The 25234-nt window shown below is 42.2% G+C and overlaps 1 protein-coding gene across 1 annotated transcript in view; it reads right to left on the reverse strand.

Moving 5' to 3' along the window:
* The window catches only part of LOC148107469 (small G protein signaling modulator 1-like), an 84560-nt gene that overhangs the window by 33333 nt on the left and 25993 nt on the right, over positions 1–25234 (reverse strand). Inside the window, 1 exon segment of the mRNA XM_087857173.1 lies at positions 23518–23727. Coding sequence (XP_087713299.1) covers positions 23518–23727 — 210 coding nt within the window.

Here is a 25234-nt window from a genome sequence, read left to right on the forward strand (position 1 = left end):
TGGAAGAAACTCAAATACTTGGAAACTAAGAACCATCCTGCTCAAGAATGATTCGATAAACCAGGAAATCAAAAATCAATTTAAACAATTTATGGAGAATAACAAAAATGAAAACACAATGGTCCAAAACCTACGGGACACTGCAAAGGCAGCCCTAAGGGGGAAATACATAGCCATCCCGGCCTCACTCAAAAGAATAGAAAAATCTAAAATGCAGTTTTTATATTCTGACCTCAAGAAGCTGGAACAGGAACAGAAGAACAGGCCTAACCCATGCACGAGAAAGCAGTTCAAGATTAGAGCAGAGATCAATGAATTAGAAACAAAGAGCACAGTAGTTCAGATCAACAGAATTAGAAGCTGGTTCTTTGAAAGAATAAATAAGATCAATAAGCCACTGGCAAGACTTATTCAAAAGAATAGAGAAAGGACCCAAATTAATAAAATTATGAATGAAAAGGGAGAGGTCACAACTAACACCAATGAAATAGGAAGGATCATTAGAAACTTTTATCAACAGCTTTATGCCAATAAATTAAACAACCTGGCAGAAATGGATGCCTTCCTGGAAACCTATAAACTACCAAAACTGAAACTGGAAGAAATTGATTTTTTAAACAGACCAATTAATTATAAGAGATTGAAGCAGTGATCAAAAATCTCCCGAAAAACAAGACTCCAGGGCCTGATGGATTCCCCAGGCAATTCTACCAAACATTCAAAGAAGAAATAATACCTATTCTCCTGAAGCTGTTTCAAAAAACTAGATACAGAAGGAAAACTAGCAAACTCATTCTATGAGGCCAGTATTACTTTGCCTGATCCCCAAACCAGGCAAAGACCCCCTCAAAAAGGAGAATTACAGACCGATTTCCCTGATGAATATGGACGCCAAAATTCTCAACAAGATCCTAGCTAATAGGATCCAACAGTACATTAAAAGGATTATCCATCATGACCAAGTGGGATTCATCCCTGGGATGCAAGGGTGGTTCAACATTCGCAAATCGATCAGTGTAACAGATCATATCAACAAGAGTCAAGAACCATACAATCCTCTCAATAGATGCAGAAAAAGCATTTGACAAAATACAGCATCGTTTCCTGATTAAAACACTTCAGAGTGTAGGGATAGAGGGTACATTCCTCAATTTCATAAAAACCATCTATGAAAAGCCTACAGCAAATATCATTCGCAATGGGGAAAAGCTGGAAGCCTTTCCCTTAAGATCAGGAACACGACAAGGATGCCCACTCTCGCTACTATTATTCAACATAGTACTAGAAGTCCTTGCAACAGCAATCAGACAACAAAAAGGGATCAAAGATATCCAAATCGGCAAAGAAGAAGTCAAACTGTCTCTCTTCGCAGATGACATGATACTCTATATATGGAAAACCCAAAGAATTCACCCCCAAACTACTAGAAGTTATAGAGCAATTCAGTAATGTGGTGGGATACAAAATCAATGCTCAGAAACCAGTTGCATTTCTATACACGAACAATGAGACTGAAGAAAGAGAAATCAGGGAATCCATTCCACTTACGATAGCACCAAAAACCATACATTATCTCGGAATTAACTTAACCAGAGAAGTAAAGGATCTGTATTCTAGAAACTACAAATCACTCTTGAAAGACATTGAAGAAGACACAAAAAGATGGAAAAACATTCCATGCTCGTGGATCGGAAGAATTAACATAGTCAAAATGTCTATGCTACCCAGAACAATCTACACTTTCAATGCCATCCTGATCAAAATACCAATGACATTTTACAAAGAACTGGAACAAACAGCCCTTAAATTTGTGTGGAACCAGAAAAGGCCCAGAATCGCCAAGGAACTGTTGAAAAGGAAAAACAAAGCTGGGGGAATCACAAGGCCAGATTTCGAGCTGTACTACAAAGCTGTGATCACAAAGACAATATGGTACTGGCACAAAAACAGACACACAGACCAATGGAACAGGATAGAGAACCCAGAAATGGACCCTCGGCTCTTTGGGCAACTAATCTTTGACAAAGCAGGAAAAAACATCCAGTGGAAAAAAGACAGTCTCTTCAATAAATGGTGCTGGGAAAATTGGACAGCTACAGGCAAAAGAATGAAACTTGACCACTCTCTCACACCATACAAAAAGATAAACTCCAAATGGATGAAAGACCTCGATGTGAGACAGGATTCCATCAAAATCCTAGAGGAGAACATAGGCAGCAACCTGTAGGACATCGGCCACAGCAACATTTTTCATGATACATCTCCAAAGGCAAGAGAAACAAAAGAAAAAATGAACTTGTGGGGCTTCATCAAGATAAAAAGCTTCTGCACAGCCAAGGAAACAGTCAAAAAAACTAAGAGGCAGCCCACGGAATGGGAGAAGATATTTGCAAATGACACTACAGATAAAAGACTGGTACCCAAGATCTACAAAGAACTGCTCAAACTCAATACACGAGAAACAAATAAACAAATCAAAAAATGGGCAGAAGATATGAACAGACACTTTTCCAATGAAGACATACAAATGGCTAACAGACACATGAAAAAATGTTCAAAATCATTAGCCATCAGAGAAATTCAAATCAAAACCACACTGAGATAGCACCTTCCGCCAGTTGGAATGGCAAAAATTGACAAGGCAGGAAACAACAATCGTTGGAGAGGATGTGGAGAAAGGGGATCCCTCCTACGTTGTTGGTGGGAATGCAAGTTGGTACAGCCACTCTGGAAAACAGTGTGGAGGTCCCTTAAAAAGTTAAAAATTGAGCTACCCTATGACCCAGCCATTGCACTACTGGGTATTTACCCCAAAGATACAGACGTAGTGAAGAGAAGGGCCATTAAGCACCCCAATGTTCATAGCAGCATTGTCCACAATAGCTAAATCGTGGAAGGAGCCAAGATGCCCTTCAACAGATGACTGGATTAAGAAGATGTGGTCCATATATACAATGGAATATTACTCAGCCATTAAAAAGAACGATTTCTCAACATTTGCTACAATATGGATTGGACTGGAGGCGATAATGCTAAGCGAAATAAGTCAAGCAGAGAAAGACAATTATCATATGGTTTCACTCATTTATGGAACATAAGAAATAGGAAGATTGGTAGGAAAAGAAGGGGAAGAAGAAAGGGGGGGTAAACAGAAGGGGGAATGAACCATGAGAGACTATGGACTCTGGGAAGCAAACTGAGGACTTCAGAGGGGAGGGGGGTCCGGGAATGGGATAGACTGGTGATGGGTAGTAAGGAGGGCACATATTGCATGGTGCACTGGGTGTTGTTCGCAAGTAATGAATCATGGAACTTTACATCGAAAACTAGGGATGTACTGTATGGTGACTAACATAATAAAAAAAATAAAATAAAAAAATGGATAGCAAAAAAGAAAAAATTAAAAGTAATTTGAAAATAAAAAACAAGATTAAATTTTAGTTTCAACATAATCAATACAAATGAGTTGAACTAATCAATTAAAACACAGACATCAATTTGGAATAAAAATTTAAAAAAATAAATTTCTTTATATTAATTATATTAATTCATTATTACTTAAACTGATTAAAACCACATTTTACATATATTCTAGGCAATAATATATATACATGCATGTATATACATATGTATGTATGTATATTATGTGCATATACATACATATGTTTGTATACACATATATACTATATACATATGAAAGGTATTTGAAATGAAACCATCATTTCCCTGACTGTAGCATCAAAAATGTGGCAGTAAGAATCCAATAAATGACATTTCTATCAATAAAATAGCTTATAATTACAAAATTCCTTGATTATACATTTTGTCCCAGACCCTGCTAAATATGTGTATGGGATATTTATTCATGCTACAGATCTTATTAAATATGTGTATAAGATATTCATAGACCCTACTAAATATGTGGATGAGATTCCAGTTCATTCATATAAATTATTCTTTTCCACTGAAATAAGATTCTTGACAAAGTTATTTAATAAGACTCTCTGCATTTTGATTGACTATTGCTGTGTAACAAACTGCTCCAATAATTAATGGCTTATAACAGCAACGATTTATTATTTCTCCTGATTTTGTGGGTTGAATGAGTCCATCTTGGCCATTCCGCTTATATGGAGATGACTGAGCTTACTAGGTTGCTTTCAGATGGTGGTTTGGCTAGGCTAGAAAGTCCAGATAAATCCTGTACACTTCTCTCTGTCTACACGCGCTGCCTGCCTATAGACAGCTTGGACTTCTTTACACTGTAACTATAATACAAGAGAACAGCACAATTTGCAAGTGTTTATAAAATTTCTATTTGTGTGGTGCTTACAATCGTTAAATTGTCTAAAGAAAGTCACAAGGTCAGGCGTAGAGTCAATGTATGAGGGGACCGCACAAGACATAAATACAGGGAGTGGTTCACTGGGGAATAGTTAATAGTAACAACACTATTTTCACCGTGGTACCACCTCACTCAAACAATCAAAATCTAATTAATTGTGTCTCCATGTTTAAAGGCACCTTTGTCTTTGAACCTTTGCTTCTAAAATAGCATCTGCAACGTAACCCAGTTACGTGAAAATTTAGTATTCTGAGTCACTTTCTAATCGCTCCCCCATATATGAGAAACCTAGAAAACATGTTCTTTCCCAAATTATGTTTAAAGTTATGATACGATTTTTGCAATGTGAGAAGTGACCTATGGGACCAGATGACACAGGTTCAAATCCCAACTGTCGTTTAAAATAACTTCATGACCTCAGGCAAGGTATTTAAAACTCTTCTATAAGAATCCAATTTCTCGTTTGTGAAACCAGAGTTAATATACATATGGTTATGAAAACAATGCTTTGTGACACGTTTTGTTTAACAATGAAAATAAGGATGAGAACGAGTATGTTAATAATGATGAAGACGACATTATTGTTAAATGATGATAAGGGGCGTAAACCCAAACCAAAACTTCCTTTCGTTCAAAACTGCCAGCAACGACTGGGAAGTTAAGAGCATTGCTCTAGTCTCACAGTGAATTTTTTTTTTAAGACTTCATTTATTTATTTATTTATTTATTTATTTATTTATTTATTTATTTATTTATTCGACAGAGATAGAGACAGCCAGTGAGAGAGGGAACACAAGCAGGGGGAGTGGGAGAGGAAGAAGCAGGCTCATAGCGGAGGAGCCTGACGTGGGGCTCGATCCCACAACGCCGGGATCACGCCCTGAGCCGAAGGCAGACACTTAACCGCTGTGCCACCCAGGCGCCCCTCACAGTGAATTTTTAGTAAGTTTAACATTGCATATATTTATGCCATCAATTAATATCATGTAAGCCTACTGCACATTACATATGGATTTCAAACTCATTTTCAGCTCTTCTTTTGCTTTATTTACTAAATATTTAGTTGGTACTGAAGTTCTGCAGCTACGGGTCTGCCCATCCTTTTTTCCTGAACATAAATGGTAATATTTCTCCACTGGAATTATTTTGCTTTTCAGTGGAAAACAGGCAATTTAAATGTAAACATCTCTAGGGATTTTTCAGACTGCACAGGATTATTCTGTACACTGCTTACCAGAGAGAGCCATTTAATACCCCGTAACAGAGAGCAGTCCCTGAGTCTGTATCTCGAGGTAATGTGAGCAACTTTGCTTCATTCAGTTCCAGACTAAGGATGCACTTCACGGCAGAGATATGGAAATACTCTCAGGACAAATCTGCTCGCGTGGTAGGTCTAACATCCCACTGAAAATATTAACTTGAAAATGCAAATTTAAAACTATCTGCAGAATGGATTTTTATTTCTCAGATTTGAGAGATATCAAATCATATAAAAATATCATATTTTAAATCCCAACAATTTCGTCTTAAGAAAGCATACCACCAATTTCCATTTGTGAATTCATCTATGTAAGGGATTTTTTTATAGGTAAAAGATGATGATTTTCATTTTGTTTTAAGTGGCATTCAACAATTATTATTGAATAAATCACTCAAATACTAAACTAGACTCCTAAATACACAAAGAACCAAAAACTTTTCTTTTCTACATCTATTCTTGATTTCTTCTTTGGATTTACTAATAAAGTGTATTAAACTACATTAATGACAATTTAAAGAAAGTAGAAAAAAGTAAAACTTGCCAGGTTTTCAAGAATATACTGACGTCGAGGATTCAACTGACATTTTGGATAAGGTTCTGAAAAAGTGACATATGAGCCCCAATGAGTAACTCAACGATGCGGATTTTCATACTGAGGAATGAGCAAAAATACCTTAGAAATCACCACACTGAATTAGACTAAAAGTGACACATTTTATCAAGGGTCACACATTTTACTGATGAGTTATGATTATTTCATTCAACTTTAAAACGTAACCCACTTCCTTCACTGAAGAGCTCCAACACATATTTACAGCATTTCACCTGTGGTTTATTTTGCAGATAACATTTTCATGTATCAGTAAGCTTAACGGTGGGGTATTTTTCTTCACACACTTCTACTTGGATGACTGCAACTGAAATGCTGTAAAGCATTAGGGTCAACCCTAAGGACCTGTATACATGTGACCATTTTTAAACAAAAACATGGAAATTCCAAATATCTTCATTGATAATCTGTGGCTACGAAGGATTGCTTCTAGTCTTAGGAGTATTGTTTTGAATTCCAGAAATAGAAGTTGATCGATTTTTTCAGCTTCAATAACTGATTCAAATATGGTCAATATAATCCACAGTTATTAGGTTTCTAGGCTTGACCGAGAGTTTGAGCAAGCTGGAACCCTTATGTTGCCTTAGTATCTAGTTTTCTTAATCGAACACTCTAACAATCAGGCCAGCTGTCTTTTGAAGAGATGACCTGGCGAACGTTACAGTAGTCTTAGCAGGGAAAAGATAAGCAAGGCTTCTTTTAACTTATTTCTGGAGCAATGACAACTATAATGAGGACTTTCATATACTTACTTTTAAGTACAAATCATTCACGATCACAGGGACATTGAGGATGGTTACCTTTGCAGGTCAATTTGTTGATGTAACATTAATGCCATTTAGTCACTGCGGATTTAAGTACCTTCGAATTAACCACTAATAGTTGCGAACTTCTGTGTACTTCCTCTTACAAACCGCCTGGCACAGCCTCCAACAACTTCCCACGCATTTCACAGTTTATTCTTAGTGAGAAGTGCTTCTTTCCTTCTGAACTCTCACGTTACGGGCTAAGGAAAATGAGTGTAGTTTTCTTTTCATTGCGGTCTATATCTAAGTACTTCTCACCAGGAGAGCTTCAGAATTTTGCTGTAAGCTAAATGCATGTTTCTCTAAATGGTAGCTTTGACCTGTGAAACGTGAAATGGTTCTTTTAATGGAAAAATTCCCAAATAGCTAAGGGTTGGATAGTTCACTAAATAATTCTTAAAACAAAACTATGATAATTTATACATTCTTTTAATATGTTATATATATATTTTTAAGATTTTATTTATTTATTTGACAGAGAGAGACAGCCAGCGAGAGAGGGAACACAAGCAGGGGGACTGGGAGAGGAAGAAGCAGGCTCCCAGCGGAGGAGCCTGATGCGGGGCTCGATCCCATAACACCAGGATCACGCCCTGAGCCAAAGGCAGACGCTTAACGACTGAGCCACCCAGGCGCCCCAATATGCTATATATTTTAATATATGATATGTTTACCATAGTGATCATTATATTTTCTATAGCAACTATACCAAAGAGGTGGATTCAAAATTTCCAAGGCTCTTGGCTTAGATCGGAACTCAAACATGAAAGGAATTCTTCCAGAGTCAAACCATTTCTGAATCTGTGAGCTTCCAAAAAGACCTCCCTGAAGCTATCGCGCAAATGGAAAAAAAGCTGGAGCTGCAATCCTCACGTCACCCAACGTGAACTGGGTACTGGCCTCTCCCAAGGTGTCTACGGTTCTTCTGAAATACTCTGCAGTATTCTATACACAGTCAACTCTTTGACTCAAGCAGGCATCGGTCTTCTTTAGGAGAGGCTCACAGGCCCACAAGATAGTCATTCAGGATTCTGTCCTCAGGGGACTCCTGTTTTCAGATTCTATGATAGTCTGTGTGATAGGGCCAGAAATGGCGGGCTACTGGTCACAAATGGCTGTGTGTCCATGACCGGAGACGAGGCTGGAGAGGATGGACTGTGTGGCATTCTATCAAGCCAGAGGGAAGGAAGCCAGCCTTTATGAAGTGCCTACTCTCTCTATGTATTTTCCACACATTCTGTATCTTACATAATCCTCACAGCACATGAGCCACTGGAAAGTAGCAGGTACTCGGAGAACGTGTACTTCCTCAGAGCAGTAAGTTCGTCAGAGTGAGTAGGGATTCAAATTCCAGTTGGCCTGGGGCGCCTGGGTGGCACAGCGGTTAAGCGTCTGCCTTCGGCTCAGGGCGTGATCCCGGCGTTATGGGATCGAGCCCCACATCAGGCTCCTCCGCTAGGAGCCTGCTTCTTCCTCTCCCACTCCCCCTGCTTGTGTTCCCTCTCTCACTGGCTGTCTCTCTCTCTGTCGAATAAATAAAATCTTAAAAAAAAAAAAAAATTCCAGTTGGCCTGACTCAAAACACCCATGTTAGTCAGTCAGTTATGTGTGAGTTTATTATTTATTTTTACCTCTTCAGATCCCAGACTGATCTGAGCCAGTGAGCGAGTGCTACTTCAAGAGCACAGAAACAGAGAATAGAAGTCCCCTCACCCAGAGACCCCTGGGAATTCACATATTTTCTATGACAATTTTTGCAAGACCAGGCCATTTCCAGCCATAAGAACTTTGACACTTTGATACTAGAGTTTAGTCTGGACCTTTGAAGATGGGTTCAGAGCTAACCAACATTAACTACTTAATAATCTACCCTGCTCTGCAAACAAGGGCACCTGATTGCCAGCCCAGCGTACTCTCAGGCAGGCTCCGGCCTAGCAAAATTTCAGGTAATGATCGCCATACTGCCCGCGGTACCAGGAAGTGTGCTAATCATATTCCCAACTTCTCACTTGGCTTAGAGCCTTGTATGACTTCATAAAGGCCAAGAGTAACAAAAGTTAGTAGACCTGAACTTCAAAGTTCCAAGCCACAAGAAGCTACCCTCCAAAACTTCACTCTTGCGTCTGCCTTGACAATTCTGATTTTAAGCGTGGTTTGGCCACTGGCACTAACCACAGTCTGCAGGACTGGAAGTAGTTACCATGTCGGCTTACCATGTGGCACTGAGTAAATCAACATCTGTACCTTGTTCTTCTTCACTCATGCAGAACAGGACTTATTTTTTTGAAAGGCATACCCTATTAGTGAAGCTGTTAGACTAAGAAATAATCGTATGTAACTGTTCTGTTTTGTTAGCCAAATATTTTATGTAATGTGAGACCAAGTCTTTTTTTTTTTTTTTTAGATTTTTTTAAAGATTTTATTTATTTATTCGACAGAAATAGAGACAGCCAGCGAGAGAGGGAACACAAGCAGGGGGAGTGGGAGAGGAAGAAGCAGGCTCCCACCGGAGGAGCCTGATGTGGGGCTCGATCCCATAACGCCGGGATCACGCCCTAAGCCGAAGGCAGACGCTTAACCGCTGTGCCACCCAGGCGCCCCAACGACACCAAGTCTTATGTATTCCACGGGACTGTCCATTACCTTAACAAAAAAAGACCATGACCTCACACCTACTGTCTCTGAACAGATAGAGGGGTCAAAGCCAGAGACTAATGGTTTATCAGCCATAAAATAGTCATCTAGGGCCTTAGGACAGCCGATAGGTTAGAATTAGTGAGATGTGATTCTGCGAGTTTTTAGTTTTAGGGTTATAAAGAGATGAGACTGGTGTAAACATGAAGATTCCATTTTGCCCTTAAGTGAAGAACAATCTTGGAATTGGTTTTTGATTGTGAACAGAGACAGAGTGTGTCATAAGTAATTCACCCAACCATAGAAAGCAAAGTATACAAAATTACAGACTGTCCTCAAGTACACAGGGACACATAAGGTTAGATTTCTGCTAGAATATGCAAGAGTCAGTGTAAGTTTGAGAGATGGGGTCGAAGACCTAACTGCTGAACCCAGACAAGACATCCTGTGTGATTTGGGGCAAACCACCAAAATACTCTGTTTCATGTGCTAGACCCCTAACACAGAGGTGACAACAGCTACTGCCTTTAGGTCACACATTACATGAATAATCATAGGATCCTTAAGTCCAATTTATTTATTTGTTCAAATTGGTAACGAATCCACATCAGACAAACTTTAAAAGACGCAAAAGTACTCAATAAAAGCTCTCTACTTCTGACACCCAATCCACCATCCCCTTCCAAGAAACGACTGATGGGACAATTTCTTACGTACAGTTTCAGAAATGGTCTGGCATTTACAAGTGCACGCAAACACATACCTTTCTCTGCCTACTGCATTCAGTGCCTTGAACAGTGCTGGACACAGTGGGTAAGGCACAAATATTCATTTAACAGAATTAGTACTATAGGTACTTTTTGCATCTTGCCCTTGCATTCAGATATATCTTGGAAATAGCTGCCTCACTCTTTTCCTTTCCAAAATTCTTCTTTTGGTGTAATATACATACAGGAAATGCACGTGCCACACATGCACAGTGCACTAGGTTTTCATAAACTGAATCACCTAGCTATGCGGCACCCTGATCAAGAAAGGACATTACCAACAGCCTAAATGCTCTGCTCATCCTCACTGCCAGCACACCTTTCACCCTGCACACACCTAGAGTAACCGCTACCCTGACTTCTAAAAACCAATTAGTTTCTCCTGTATTCGTATTTATAGAAATTCAATAATACAATGGGTACCCTTTTCTGTTCACCTTCTTTCCCATAGCCTTTTGTCGGATTAAACTGTATTTTTGTGAGGACATGTAAATCCTTCATTCTCACTGCCCTATGGTATTTCATTGAGTGGAGACACCATCATTGATACATATGTTCAACTGCCAACGGGTATGTGTGTAGTTCCCAATTTGGGGCTATTTTATTTAGTGTACTTGAACATTCTGCACAAACTTGTCATTCCCCTAACAGTGAAACTGCTGAGGCACAGAGGAGGTCCACGCCTAACTTTCCTAGGAACTACTGAACTGCTTTCCAAAATGGTTGTACCGATCGATGTACGCTTCCACGACACGTGAGACTTCCTACAGCCATATGTCCTCACCAATAGCCGGAATGATTCCATGGTTTGGTTTTGTTTAGAGATTTTAGTTATTTATTCGTCAGAGAGAGAGAGAGAGAGAGCACCAGCAGGGGGGAAGGGTAGAGGGAGAGGGAGAAGTAGACTCCCTGCTGAGCAAGAAGCCCGACGCAGCACTCGATTCAGGACCCTGGGATCATGAGCTGAGACGCAGGCAGATGCTGAACTGACTGAGCCAGCCAGGTGCCCTCCATGGTTTTGTTTGTTCTGTTTAGCTCTTCTGGTGGGGCTGCCATTGTGTTTACAACTCCACGATGACAAATGGAAAGCAGCCACCTTCCAAAGGTTTACTGGACATTTGGATTATCATCTTTTATGATAATCTATTCAAGTCTTTTGCCCATTTTTCTATTGGGTTATTCTTTTCTCTTACTGATTTCTAGTTCTTTACATGTTGGCAATATGATCCGTTGGTCAGACACGTGTACTGGGAATGTCTTCTTCCTTCTGTGGGTTGCCATTTTAATCTCTCAAGGGTGTCTTTCTGTGAACAGAAGTTCTTAATTTTAATAGACTTGGTATAATTTTTTTTTCCTAAGTTAGTGTATTTTGTGTCCCTTTTTAGAATCTCTGCCTATTCCAAGGTCAAGATGTTCTCTTATGCTCTCTGCTTTTTTTTTTTTTAAAGATGTATTTATTTATTCTTAGAGAAAGAGAGAAAGCGGGGGAGGGGCAGAGGGAGAGAAAGAATCTCAAGCAGGGTCCCCGCTTAGCACAGAGCCGGGCACAGGGCTCAATCTCACAACCCTGAGATCATGACCTGAGCCAAAATCAAGAGTCAGATGCTTGACTAAGCCACCCAGACACCCCTATTGTGCTCTCTTTTGAAAGTCTCCACCTTTCAGACCTTTGGAATCATTTTTTATGGCATGAAGTAGGGGTCCAGTGATCAATTCTTTTGGCATGAGGCAAGGGTCCAGCACATTTTTTCAATATACACAACCAATTGACCCGGCACCATTTTTTGAAGAGATCATCCTTAAACCACCAAATGCCAGTATCATCAGTATCATCTTTAGCAGACACTTTGTCTGTCTGAGCCTGATATTTACATGCATGTGCCATAAATTACTAAACCCATCCCCCACTGACTCACATACATTTTCACATTTTTTTATGAAAATGCTCTAATGAATACACTTGTCCATATATCATTCCCCACATGTGTTACTGTATCTTCAGGATAAACTCACAGAAGTGGAATTGGTAAGTCAAAAGGTATATGCATTTTAAATCAATATTTGATAGAGGTTATACCAATTTTATTTTATTTTATTTTTTTTTAAAGATTTTTTTTTAAGATTTTATTTATTTATTTGACAGAGATAGAGACTGCCAGTGAGAGAGGGAACACAAGCAGGGGGAGTGGGAGAGGAAGAAGCAGGCTCCCAGTGGAGGAGCCTGATGTGGGGCTCGATCCCGTAACGCCGGGATCACGCCCTGAGCCGAAGGCAGACGCCCAACCACTGTGCCACCCAGGCGCCCCAAGGTTATACCAATTTTAATTGGATCTTTCAGACCACAATGATACGGCACATACAGTATTCTTATAAGACACGGCACATTAGAATTACGCTTATACCAAAGTTCCCAACATTTTCTGAGCCTTTGGATTCCTTTTTCAAAGACAATAAATGTGTAACTATGCTTCGAGTACCCACTGATTGAGAAAAGATATACAAGCATGGAAGTTCATAGAAACTATGCCTCACAATCCTGTGAGATGGAAAAACTAAAATGAATCACGCTGTCATGATGTGGGGGGCAAGCCTTCTCTGTTTATTTGCTTCTGTTCATAAGGGAGCTCAAAGCCTGGCTGGAGAGCTCAGAAACCAGGTAGACGGACGCCAGCCCTGTTCTAGGAGGAGTGTGTTCCAATACGAAGTCCACAGTAGCTCTCGGCCTGAGATGAGGGAGCATATCCTCCCAGTATCGAACTGCCCACTGCCCCTTCCCATCAGAACAGTGCAGGAGGACTGGCATCCCCCACGACAGCAGGGAGCCTTGCTCAGACTTCTCCTAGCTTAAGTGTTCTGAATAAAGCATCACTATTTTGCTCAAAATACAGGTCTAAAAAAAGACCAATGTTCTCTCACTTCCAGGTCAATATTATAATCCTTTATGATCGATACATGACCTCTCCTTCACCCATCAACACTCGGTAAACCATAGTAACATTCATTCTCAAACATGCCTGTAAAGTTGTAAGACTGTCACACTACTTATTAATTTTGCGACTGACATTATTTCAATACCATGGTGCTGGGCGACTGACATTATGTCAATACCATGGACCAAAGACCACTGGGCCCATAGCAGGCCTGAAACATGACCACCATGGAACCCACAGCGTGACTTCTACTTTGCAGGCTCAAACCTTCAAAACATCCTTCCTTCCCAGAACTCTTAAAAAGGGGAAGGTGAACAGCAAAGAAAACCGTCAACAAAACGGAAAGGCAGCCTACCAAATGAAAGAAAATATCTGCAAATCACCTATCTGATAAGGAGTTATCCAATATAGAAAGAAATCATAAACTCAGTAGCAAAAAAAAAAATCCAAATTAGAAATGGGAAGAAGATATGAACAGACATTTTTCCAAAGACACATGCCCCAGAGACACATGAAAAGATGTCCAATGTCACGAATCATCAGGGAAACACAAATCAAAACCACAATGAGATATCACCGCAAATCTTTTAGAACGTTATTATTAAAAAGACAAGAAGCAAGTATTAGTGAGGATATGGAGCAAAGGAAAGTCTTGTGTCAGTTGATGGGAATGTAAATTAGTGCAGCTAGTATGGAAAACAGTATGGAGTTTCCTCAAAAATTAAAAATAGAACTACCATCTAATCCATCAATCCCCCTTCTGGGTATTTATTCAAAGGAACACTAACTTGAAAAGATAGCTGCACCTCCATGTTTCATGCATCATTATTTAAAATAGCCAAGATTTGGAAACAAGCTAAGCGTCCACTGATGGATGAATGGATAAAGAAAATGTGATACAGACACACCGGAATATTATTCACCCATAAAAAAGAAGAAAATCCTGCCATTTGCAGGATTATGCTAAGTGAAAGAAGACAGAGAGAGAAAGACAAATATTGTCTGATATCACTTACATGTGGATTGTAAGCAAAAAAAAAAAAAACCCCAAAAATGGAACTCATAGATAGAACAGATTGGTGGCTGCCAGAGGTGGGGGATGGGTGGCGATCGAAAGGTACAAATTTCCAATTCTAAAATAAGTAAGTCCTGGGGATGTAATGTACAGCCTAGTGACTACAGTTAATAATACTGTACTGTCTATTTGAAAGTTGAAATTAGCCTTTAAAAGTCCAATTCTAAAATAAGTAAGTCCTGGGGATGTAGTGTACAGCCTAATGACTACAGTTAATAATACTGTACTGTCTATTTGAAAGTTGAAATTAGCCTTTAAAAGTCCTCATCACGGGGCGCTTGGGTGCCGCAGTTGGTTACCCGTGCAACTCTTGGTTTCAGCTCAGGCTGTGATCTCAGGATCACGGGATCGAGCCACATCGGGCTCCATGCTTAGTGTGGAGTCGGCTTGAGACTCTCTCTCTCCCTCTGCCTTTCCCTCTGCCCCTCCTACTCATGCTATTTCTCTCTAAAATAAATAAATAAATCTTAAAAAAAAAAAAGGTCTCCATCACCAGGAAAACTTTATAACGATGTGTGCTTATGGATGTTAACTAGACTTAACGTGGTGATCATTTCACATTCTAGACACTTGACACTGTACAAGTGAACTTGCCATCATGTTATATGTCAATGATATTTCAATAAGGGGGGGGGAGAAGATGATTTGATAGCTGGATCTTCTTTATAACAAACCTCCACCTAGAAAAAACCCAGGGAAGACAGACATTTTCCCGTTAGGACTGCGTGGGGTTCAATTACTTGTCAGACCCCTAAGTAGGCGTATAAAGAAACTTGCTCTGTCTGGTTATAAAGAGAGAGGAAGCAGCCAGAAGACAATAGGCTGAAACAAATCTGCTAGTAGACCCATGACTCTGGTTAATCACTTTATGCCTCTGCGGCATATTTTTCCAATATACAAGGATGTTAGCTATGAAGGGATACGTATAGACTCTAGCCCTTAATATTTTGATTCTACACACAAAAAGGCAAAGCTGTCAGATTCTGTAACTCAGATTTATGACTTATAACCAGTCTCCAGCAGGAAAGTCTGGGGAGGGAGAGCCCTATCACTCCAGGCTCAGAGAAAGTACAGACAAAGTACGGCACATCCTGTCCCAGGTACACATGTAACAAACCGGTCAGCAGGATGCATTCTTACGCACCTTGGCTGAGTCAGCCAAGAGCTATCTTCAAGAGGGAATGAATCTCTGCTCCGATCTCTTTTCCTCAAGTTATTTGACAAGATAAAGAATGGATGCCTAGGATTCTTAGAGAGAGAGGGCTTCCAAGGGGTCCAACTACTGTATCTGACATGGGCAGTCCCCGAGTTTAATGGGGTATGGGAAAGTAGGAGAAAATGGCACAATCTGGAAACGTGGATCCATGACTATAAAGCCACTGGAACAACAGCAGCTTTGCGATGGCACAGAGCTTTGGGAAAGACAAAGACCACTTTCGTCTCTTGCTTGGGAACTGGCTGCCAGTAATTCAGACAATCGTTTGAGTCCCGACTGCCGGAGCACACGGCCTGGACATCACTTGCAAAAATAAAATTAACACAACCATCCTCTGCTTTCCCTTGCTTACCCAAATCTCTGCCTCAAAGTCATTTCTTCGCCTGATGTCCAAAGCACATTTTTTTTAACCTCTTACTTTTTTTAAAAAATAATATTTTTTATTATGTTAGTCACCATACAATACATCCCTAGTTTTTGATGTAAAGTTCCATGATTCATTACTTGCATATAACATTTTTAAACTTAAAAATAAAAGCCCATGATTCCTGAGGTATGCTGGATGCTACCTATAAACCAATGTCGAAGGACTGCCAAAGAGGTGTCTGGGTGGCTCAGTGGTTAAGCATCTGCCTTCGGCTCAGGGCGTGACCCCAGAGCCCTGGGATCGAGCCCCACATCAGGCTCCTCCACTGGGAGCCTGCTGCTTCCTCTCCCACTCCCCCTGCCTGTGTTCCCTCTCTCTTGCTGGCTGTCTCTCTCTCCGTCAAATAAATAAATAAATAAATAAATAAATAAATAAATAAATAAAATCTTTATAAATAAATAAATAAATAAATAAATAAATAAATAAATAAAGTCTTTAAACCTTACACGGAAGACACATAAAATAAGGTTATGTACTGACCAGTTGATGAAAATGTGACCAGAGGCTCACAGCAACCTGACCTTGAATTTCGCCTAGGAGCGATGGCTCAGTATTCCCTAAGTCAGTGTTCCCAGCTACTTTACAGAATATTAACTTCCACCAATCACAGGGATCTACATTACAACAGAGAGAACGCTGGAGTTGGGCATCATCCTTGCTCTTTAATAGAGAAATGGCTTGACAGGTACCAGATTCTAGCCAGACTCCAGTACACTGCTGTTTTATTTTTGTTGGTGTTATTTTTATAGTTGCTCTTTCCTATGACATGTGATACTGGTTCTCCTTTAGTGGTAGGAATGTAGGATTTTCTTTTGCAATAATTGTTTTCAGTAAAGACAAAAAAAAAAAAGGTCGCAACATAGAAGATGAACTAGGAAACAGACCAGGCAAACGGGTTGGAATCAGGCATGAAGCTGCTTCACAAGGTCACCTGGACACGGCAGAGATCAAGGTGACAACGAACAACTAAAGTCTGGGGAAACATATGGAGTAGAGTTTTGGCTTGAGAGTAAGATTATACAGCCATAGATGAAAAACGTACCCTCTGTGAGCCTCAGTTGTCTTATCTGGGAAAGGGGACGATAGATGAGAACTACAGCATTATCTCAATTTAATGAAATAGCAGGTAGAGAAGCAAAGCTGAAACTTTTTGGTCTTGGAACCCCTTTATACTCTTAAAAGTTACGAGACTCTCAAAGAGATTTTGTTTATCTGGGTTCCATCTGTCACTATTTACCATATTAGAAAGTAAAACTGAGACATTTTATACTTTTTTACTTAACTAATTTAAAATAATCATAATAGGGGCGCCTGGGTGGCTCAGTCAGTTAAGCAGCTGACTTTGGCTCAGGTCAAGATCTTGGCGTCCTGGGATGGAGCCTCGTAGGGGGCTCCCTGCTCAGCAGGGAGTCTGCTTCTGCCTCCCCCTCCCCCCTCCCCCCCTCCTCCTCCACTTGTGCTCTCTTTCTCTCAAATAAATAAATAAAATCTTAAAAATAAAATAATCATGGGGCACCTGGGTGGCTCAGTTGGTTGAGTGACCGACTCTTGATTTCAGCTCAGGGTATGATCTCCGGGTCCTGTGATCAGGCCCCACCTTGGGCTCCATGCTCAGGGTGGAGTCTGCTCGTTCTTCTCCCTCTGCTCCTCCCCCTTCTTGCACACTCTTTCTCAAATAATAAAAGTTTTTAAAAATTTAAATAAATAATAAAATAATCATAATAAACCCAATGCATGTTTTTTGTGAATATGTATTTTTCCAAATAAAAACACTTCTCCAATAATGCTAAGTGAAATAAGTCAAGCAGAGAAAGACAACTATCATATGATTTCTCTCATCTATGGAACATAAGAACTAGGATGATCGGTAGGGGAAGAAAGGGATAAAGAAAGGGGGGGTAATCACAAGGGGGAATGAAGCATGAGAGACTATGGACTATGAGAAACAAACTGAGGACCTCAGAGGGGAGGGGGGTGGGGGAATGGGATAGACCGGTGATGGGTAGTAAGGAGGGCACGTATTGCATGGAGCACTGGGTGTTATACACAACTAATGAATCATCGAGTCTTACATCGGAAACCGGGGATGTACTGTATGGTGACTAACATAATCTAATAAAAAATCATTAAAAAAAAAAACACTTCTCCAAACAAAACCACTTAGGAGAGGCACTGCTTTGCATCTTCGTAAATCTCTTTAATGTCTACCTTCATGAAAGGCAACTGGGTTCTCCCATCGACTTCGGCGTTCAATCTGCTGTGATATCACACTTCATGCAGGCTCTGGGAAACCATATACTCAAGAGAGGGTAGAGTGAAACAGGCCGATAACATCTTAGCATCATAGCCAAAAAAGTTTTCAATCTCATGGGCTCACTGAAAATGTCTCCACAACCCCCACATGTACCTGGAACATACTGAATTAAAGGGTTTTGTAAAACAAAGTAAATTCATAATAAATATTACTTCTCTCTGCCCTTTGTTCTTAGCCTCGATGTTATTAGAACAAGAACACATTAGGGCAAAGACTTCTTCATCAGCTGTACAATATCTAGCAGCACCCTGCCTCTGTAGACAGCTGATCAACAAGGGTTACTTACTACTGCTGCTTACTCTGGTTCAGTAATTAATCTGCCGTGTGATCTTCAGCCAAGGATTTTTAGTCTGTGCTCAAATTCAGAGATCCATGGACTTGAAAAGGGAAAAAAATACATCTCTATTTTCTAACCCTCAGCATGTACCTTAATTATGACAACAGGCAATAGACCCCCCACTTGTACCAAACTGAAATCATAGGTATTTTCATATCATTTCACAGTTACTGCAGATATCTTAAGAAAATCATACATGCTCATCACTAATTCAAAAGTACGGTAGTTATTAGACCTGCCAGGAGATCTTGGTATCTAGTGCACAGATAAGCACGTATATTACAATATCACAAATTTTGAAAAATATCTTGACAGCTGTATTTCAATACAACTGGGTTTCATTTTCAATCCTTCAGAGTTGACTTTGTGTATTTAAAATCATTATTCTAAGGAAGGGATCCACTGGCTTAACCAGATGACCAAGGGAGTTCATGTAGTCAAAAGATTACCTTGTGTTAAGCAATTCACTTTACCTCTTTAGACACTAAGTTCTTCTCTTTAAAGGGAAACTGGACTAGTAATACTAGAGATTATTCTGAGATCCTCCCCCCAAGAGCTGGACGGGAACCCACAGCACACCTGAATGCATTAACAAAGAGCTACAAGGGTCTGCTTTCAATTTTTACACCAGCATTCGAGAATCTACTCTACCAAGCTAAATGCATTCAGATTAATGGGGCCTAGCAGAATCAAACAGAAAGCAAAGATTCTCCCACACTATCTTTTATCACATTATAACAGTAGAGATCACAAATAAGCAATAATGAACTATTTTGCAAAAAAAAAAAATCAACCATCAACATAGTCTGGGGCTGTTATTGATATAAATAGCTTGTTTGGGTGCAGACTTAAACATAAATGTTTCCAATCATCAGAAGAGTAACCTGGATATATACCACTAACATTTGCTTTAAATCTAAATAAAAGTGATTGTACCCTCATATCCTCAAACAGAAAAAAATCAAGAAAGAAAGAAAGAGTGAGAGAAAGAGAGAAAGTAAAGAAGAAAGAAAGAAAGAAAGAAAGAAAGAAAGAAAGAAAGAAAGAAAGAAAGAAAAAGAAAGAAAGAAAGAAAGAAAGAAAGAAAGAAAGAAAGAAAGAAAGAAAAAAAAAAAAGAAAAAGGAAGGAGGAAAGGGAATTTTCCATGGCTATAGGAAGAGCACTTTATTCTAAGCACTTGGCAGGGAGCACTTCACACTGGGATATGAATGGACTAGAACTTTAAAGAAGCAAATCTACTGCTTCTCTCCCTTGATAACACAGAAAACACACATGGGTCATTTAGGCCCTTCTAAATGCTAGAGATTGAGCCAACACAGCTATGTTTAATAACCAAGAAAGCCCAGACAGATTGCATCTCAGTCCCCATAGAAAAATCTGGGCTACGTCAGGAGCAACCAATAGTGGCACCAAGATAATATGAGTAGAGACTGCTAGCTTCACTTAGCAAAATTCAAATTGAGATCAAAGCCCTACCCTCACACAGAGTAGCTGTGAGTCATTGAAATGCTTCAAAATGGCTACCATATGGCTTCCTTCACCCAGAAACGCAATCTGACCAACAGACACTCGTAAGTGATTACTATCCTCCCAAAAGTCCAACAAGCCAATTTTCCTAATTCTGTTTAAGTGAGTCTTTCTACTCTATGCTTCCTTATTTTCTCAACAGCACATCTCTCTCTCTCTCTCTCTCTCTCTCTCTCTCTCTCTCTCTCTTTTTACTTGCAAAGATGAAGACAGAGTGAAGGCTCTCACTTTCTGCACTTAACTAAACAAAATAAAACTCAAATGGTGGTGAATGGAGGGTTGGGGGGGTGGGAGAGGAACTGCATTAAATCATCACAGAAATTAGGTTAGGGCTTTAGAATGTCACCTCAACACCAAGGACAAGTGGTTACTGAAGACACGCTCTATGCCTAGTACTGTGACAGGAATACAGAACCATAACCTGATTCAGTGAACCCAAGGATAAAAGGGTAAGTAACAAAGGATGGCACAATGTAGTGACTGTGAGGACAGGCGTAAAGGTTTGGGAAGGTCTGGTTCATACCAAATCTGGGGAAGTAATGGCAATGGATTTGAGCCCTGAGGAAAAGGCCGGATTGGGGGGATGGAGAAGTGGGAGGGCACTCTGGACAGGGGACAGGCACAAGAGAGCAAAGTCTCAAAGGAGAGACTCGCCATTGCACATGGCGCAAGAGCAAGGAAGGGCAGTGTCGGCACTGGTGAGTTCAAGAAAGAAGCCAGGAGAGATAAGGTTGGTGGAGATAGGTTGAACCAGATTATCTTAACCTTGAAAATTGGGCTCAATTTAGACTTTACCCTGTAGGCCAATGAAGGCTTCCAAGCAGGGAGGTGTTAGGAACAACAGTGAGTTTTAGGGATAAACAATGGTTGGGGCGCCTGGGTGGCACAGCGGTTAAGCGTCTGCCTTCGGCTCAGGGCGTGATCCCGGCGTTCTGGGATCGAGCCCCACATCAGGCTCCTCTGCTATGAGCCTGCTTCTTCCTCTCCCACTCCCCCTGCTTGTGTTCCCTCTCTCACTGGCTGTCTCTATCTCTGTCGAATAAATAAATAAAATCTTAAAAAAAAAAAAAACAATGGTGATTTATCTCCTCAGCTAATCTGTCCTAACAGTGGGTCCTTTTGTCAAGCCAAGATTAATCAGAATCTATTGTGTCTAGTAAAATAAGTGTGCCAAATTACATCCTGGGGCCATTTTGCTACCACCTATGCCCTGGAAATGTAATTCAAATACCTTTCTCGACTGATGATAAATAACGGGGGAACCTGACCCCAGAATAGAAAAAAAAAAAAGTATATTAAAAAGAAAACATGTCATACTTGCTCCTATGACTATGGCAATTAAAACCATATTGGGGGTATGCTTGCATTAACTACACAAAAGTCATAATAGTTTTGGATCCTGTTAAAATTAAAACTGATAAAATTAAACTTTGTAAGTAGTAATTAATGATTAGGCATTGCTAAATATGCTTTAATTTAGTAGTACTCTGAAATGCTCAAAAATAAAGAAATGGATTCCCTCTATCTTAGACCATTTCACTTCCATAACTACTGGCTAGTGCTGGCACCTGCCTGAAGCCCCAGGACCAGGTAGTCTGAGGCAGATGAAACGCCTACTCATTTCTGAGTTGTAGCCACAGGAGAGTGCAAGGATTCTAAATAAAATTTAAGAGGAAACAAGCTTTTTGGAGCAGAGGGAAAACAAGGAATTATGTATATACAATATATATTATTATATACACAGATACATACATACATAAAGGGTCACAATCAAGAATACTATAGTAAATGTAAAAGGGTCTGGTTGTTGGTTTAACTGACTCGCGGTTACAGAGGTAAAAAGCACCCAGAGGATGTTAAGAGTATCTCTGAAAGAACTCCACTGACAGAAAACGCAGAAGCACGGAAGAGGTTCAGGGACCACTCCTAACTGAAGCTCGGAGGGAAAATGGGGGCAGGAAAGGGACGAAAGTAAAAGATTAAATTACAAATGGGCCCAGTGAATGAACCTGAGAGGAAGTGATAAAATTCTCAACACACACAACTGTTGTTTATTCTAGGGAACCGCCAGGAAGTCTACTTGCCCTTGTAATCGCCGGACTTAAGGCAGTCTTTCCAGGAGACCTCTGCAACCTCGCTCCTGGTTAAAAGGTGCAAGGGCCATGGTTTTTCACCCGGGTCAAAACCAGGCACATCCAGTGTTTCCGATGCAAAACAACACAACAACAATCCCTCCGCGGGTGGTGGGGGTTCTTCCAGGAGGGCTGCTAGGAATGCCAAGGGCCTGGCCAGGACCTGTCACAGTTTTCTTAACAAAATATCCTCATGTTGGGGCGCCTGGGTGGCACAGCGGTTAAGCGTCTGCCTTCGGCTCAGGGCGTGATCCCGGTGTTATGGGATCGAGCCCCACATCAGGCTCCTCCGCTAGGAGCCTGCTTCTTCCTCTCCCACTCCCCCTGCTTGTGTTCCCTCTCTCGGTGGCTGTCTCTATCTCTGTCAAATAAATAAATAAAATCTTTAAAAAAAAAATCCTCATGTTATCCCACGACGAAACTCGGGGCTCGGAAGGCAGTCTTACACCGTCTCATACACGCTCCGTTAGCGACGAGGGTGTTTGCACAATCAGCCCCCGCGCAACCACCCCCGTTGCCTGGTCACACACTTCATGTCTCTTCCATCACCTCCACCCCACGACTTCAGTTTCCCATTCAGTTTATAACTGTTAGCAGGGTCCCAGTCCCTGGGAGGAAAGGGGGGCGGGCGGCTTTCTCCCGCCAAACCCTCACTTTGGGACATCAGAGAGAACCCAGGAAGAGGGAAGGCAGAAAGCCCCGGGTCCGCGAGCGGCAACCCGCAATCCGCCGACGGCGGCCGATTACAACTACTCAATGAAACCCCAAGGATGGGGAGGAGAAAGGCGAGCACCCAGGCCCGGTGCCCCAAATGAATGAATAGCAAGCGAGCGCTCATCTTTTGACGTTCCCACCATGCAAAGCGCTGGAGCTCTGGGTTCTGGAGCCCAATTACCAGTCCCGGAGCCCGAGTGCACTCGGATTCCCCAAACCCGGAGGGACGTCCCCAACCGGGAACTGCCGCTGCGGGAGTTGAGCTCTGCTTGAGCCCGCGAGGGCAGCGGGAGCCGAAACCGGTGCCGGGCAGCGCGGGTACCCAGCGGCCCGGCGTCCGCCACCCAACTTTGCGCAAGGCAGGGCCGCTCCCGCGAACTTCGCGGCAGCAGGGCGCGGGCGGGGTGGGGCGAGCACTCACCAACCCCGTACTTCTGCCTCTTGGTCGGGATCCAGCTGGCCATGGCGGCGACGTCGCCCCGCAGCGGCGGCTGCGGCGGCTACAGCTCCTGCGTCCCCGGCAGCCGCCGTGCCGCGCTCCTGCACGGCTCGGGCTCCTCCGCCGTGTTCCGGCAAACTTCGCCGACCCCGCGAGCCGTCTCCCCGCCGCGCCGCGCGCGCGGATTTGCTCCTGCTCCGCCCCGGCCCGCGGTCACCTGCTGGGCCGGGCAGCCCCGCCGTCGCGCGCCCCTCCCTGCGGCGCGGCCCCAGCCCCTGCCGCGGGCCGCGCCCTCCTCCCGCCGGGGCCGCCTCCCCGCCCCGACCCGCGGGCGCCGGCCTCTCCCGCCCGCCCCGGGGCGCTGCGCTCTCCTGGGTTCGCCTCGCGTGCTTCCCGGGAGCGGTTTCCCAGGGCCGACTGGGCTCAGGTTTTTTTCCTTTGAGTGTTTGGCGCCGCCCCCCCCCCCCCGCCTTCCTCCCCCGGGTTAAACCCTCGAGGTTGGATCCCGGGGGGCGTCGGGAGGGCAGCGCTGGAGGCGCGGGACACACCCAGGGGAGCTGCGGGTGGGCGAGGAGTGCGGGGTCGCTCCCACTGTGCGCCGCGCCTCTGGGGGAACGAGTATAAATTCTTAAGTTGCTACTGGGGCCCGGGCACCCCCAGTGCCTGGCACTCAGCGGGCGCTCAATAAATATTTGTTGAATGAATGAGCAGTTGACAACTGCGTTCACCCCCTGGAGCTTTAACTGACACTGAGAGAGCCGGAAGCCGGACTCCAGGGCAGACGTGATCCCCCCGCGCCACCTTTTATAGCTTTCAAAACAGGCTCATTTACTCTTCGGGTAAATAGAGACCTGATGCGAGGGAGAAAAGCTCCTCAGAAGTGTCAGTTTCCTGGGGGAGATCCGTTGGGAAAAATTCTTTAGAGAGCCTTAACTTGGACATCCTGTACCCCCCAAACACCGGGACTCCTCCCCAGCTGGAGAAATGCACACCCTTATGCTCCAGGGGAAAGTTCGCCCCAAGACCCCCCTTTTCCAAGAGACCAGCAGCCTAAAGAGCATCCCCGCGGAGGCGGAGACGGGGACAGGGCACGTCCAGTCTTCTCTCCTTCACTGATTGCATCCTTTGACCAACAGCCAAATCCAGGGACTGCTCCTTTGAACTGCAGAAGGCTCTTGTTGGAGCCCTCTGAAACCCCTCCTGGAACTCACTTCTTCCTGGAGAGACCTGGGAAATGAAGATGGGATTAGAGACCCCCAGTTGAGGAGTGAAGGGGAGGGACGTTTTGCTACCTGACCCACAGAAGTAAAATCTCAGAGTAAATGACCAGCCGATTTGTGTTCACGGTTTGAGAAAATACCTCTTGAAAGAAATTGTTTTGTCCTTGCAGTCTGTGAAATTTTCCTTGCCTATTTGGAACATGAAAGATAAACACGTAGTAAAAGGGAGTGAAACTTGATTGGAGAATTCGTGCACTGTAACTTTAGTAACTTTTGTAAAACCAGATATGAAATTAAAAAAAAAAAAGGTTTCTCAGAGTCCATAGTCTCTCATGCTTTTTTTTTTTTAAATTTCATATCTGGTTTTACAAAAGTTACTAAAGTTACAATGCACGAATTCTCCAGTCAAGTTTCACTCCCTTTTACTACGTGTGTATGGACCACAACTTCTGAGAAACAAACTGCGGGCTTCAGAGGGG

Source organism: Ursus americanus, chromosome 30 (assembly GCF_024610735.1).
Source record: "Ursus americanus isolate L20-20 chromosome 30, mUrsAme1.1.p, whole genome shotgun sequence".
Classification (NCBI taxonomy): Eukaryota; Metazoa; Chordata; class Mammalia; order Carnivora; family Ursidae; genus Ursus; species Ursus americanus.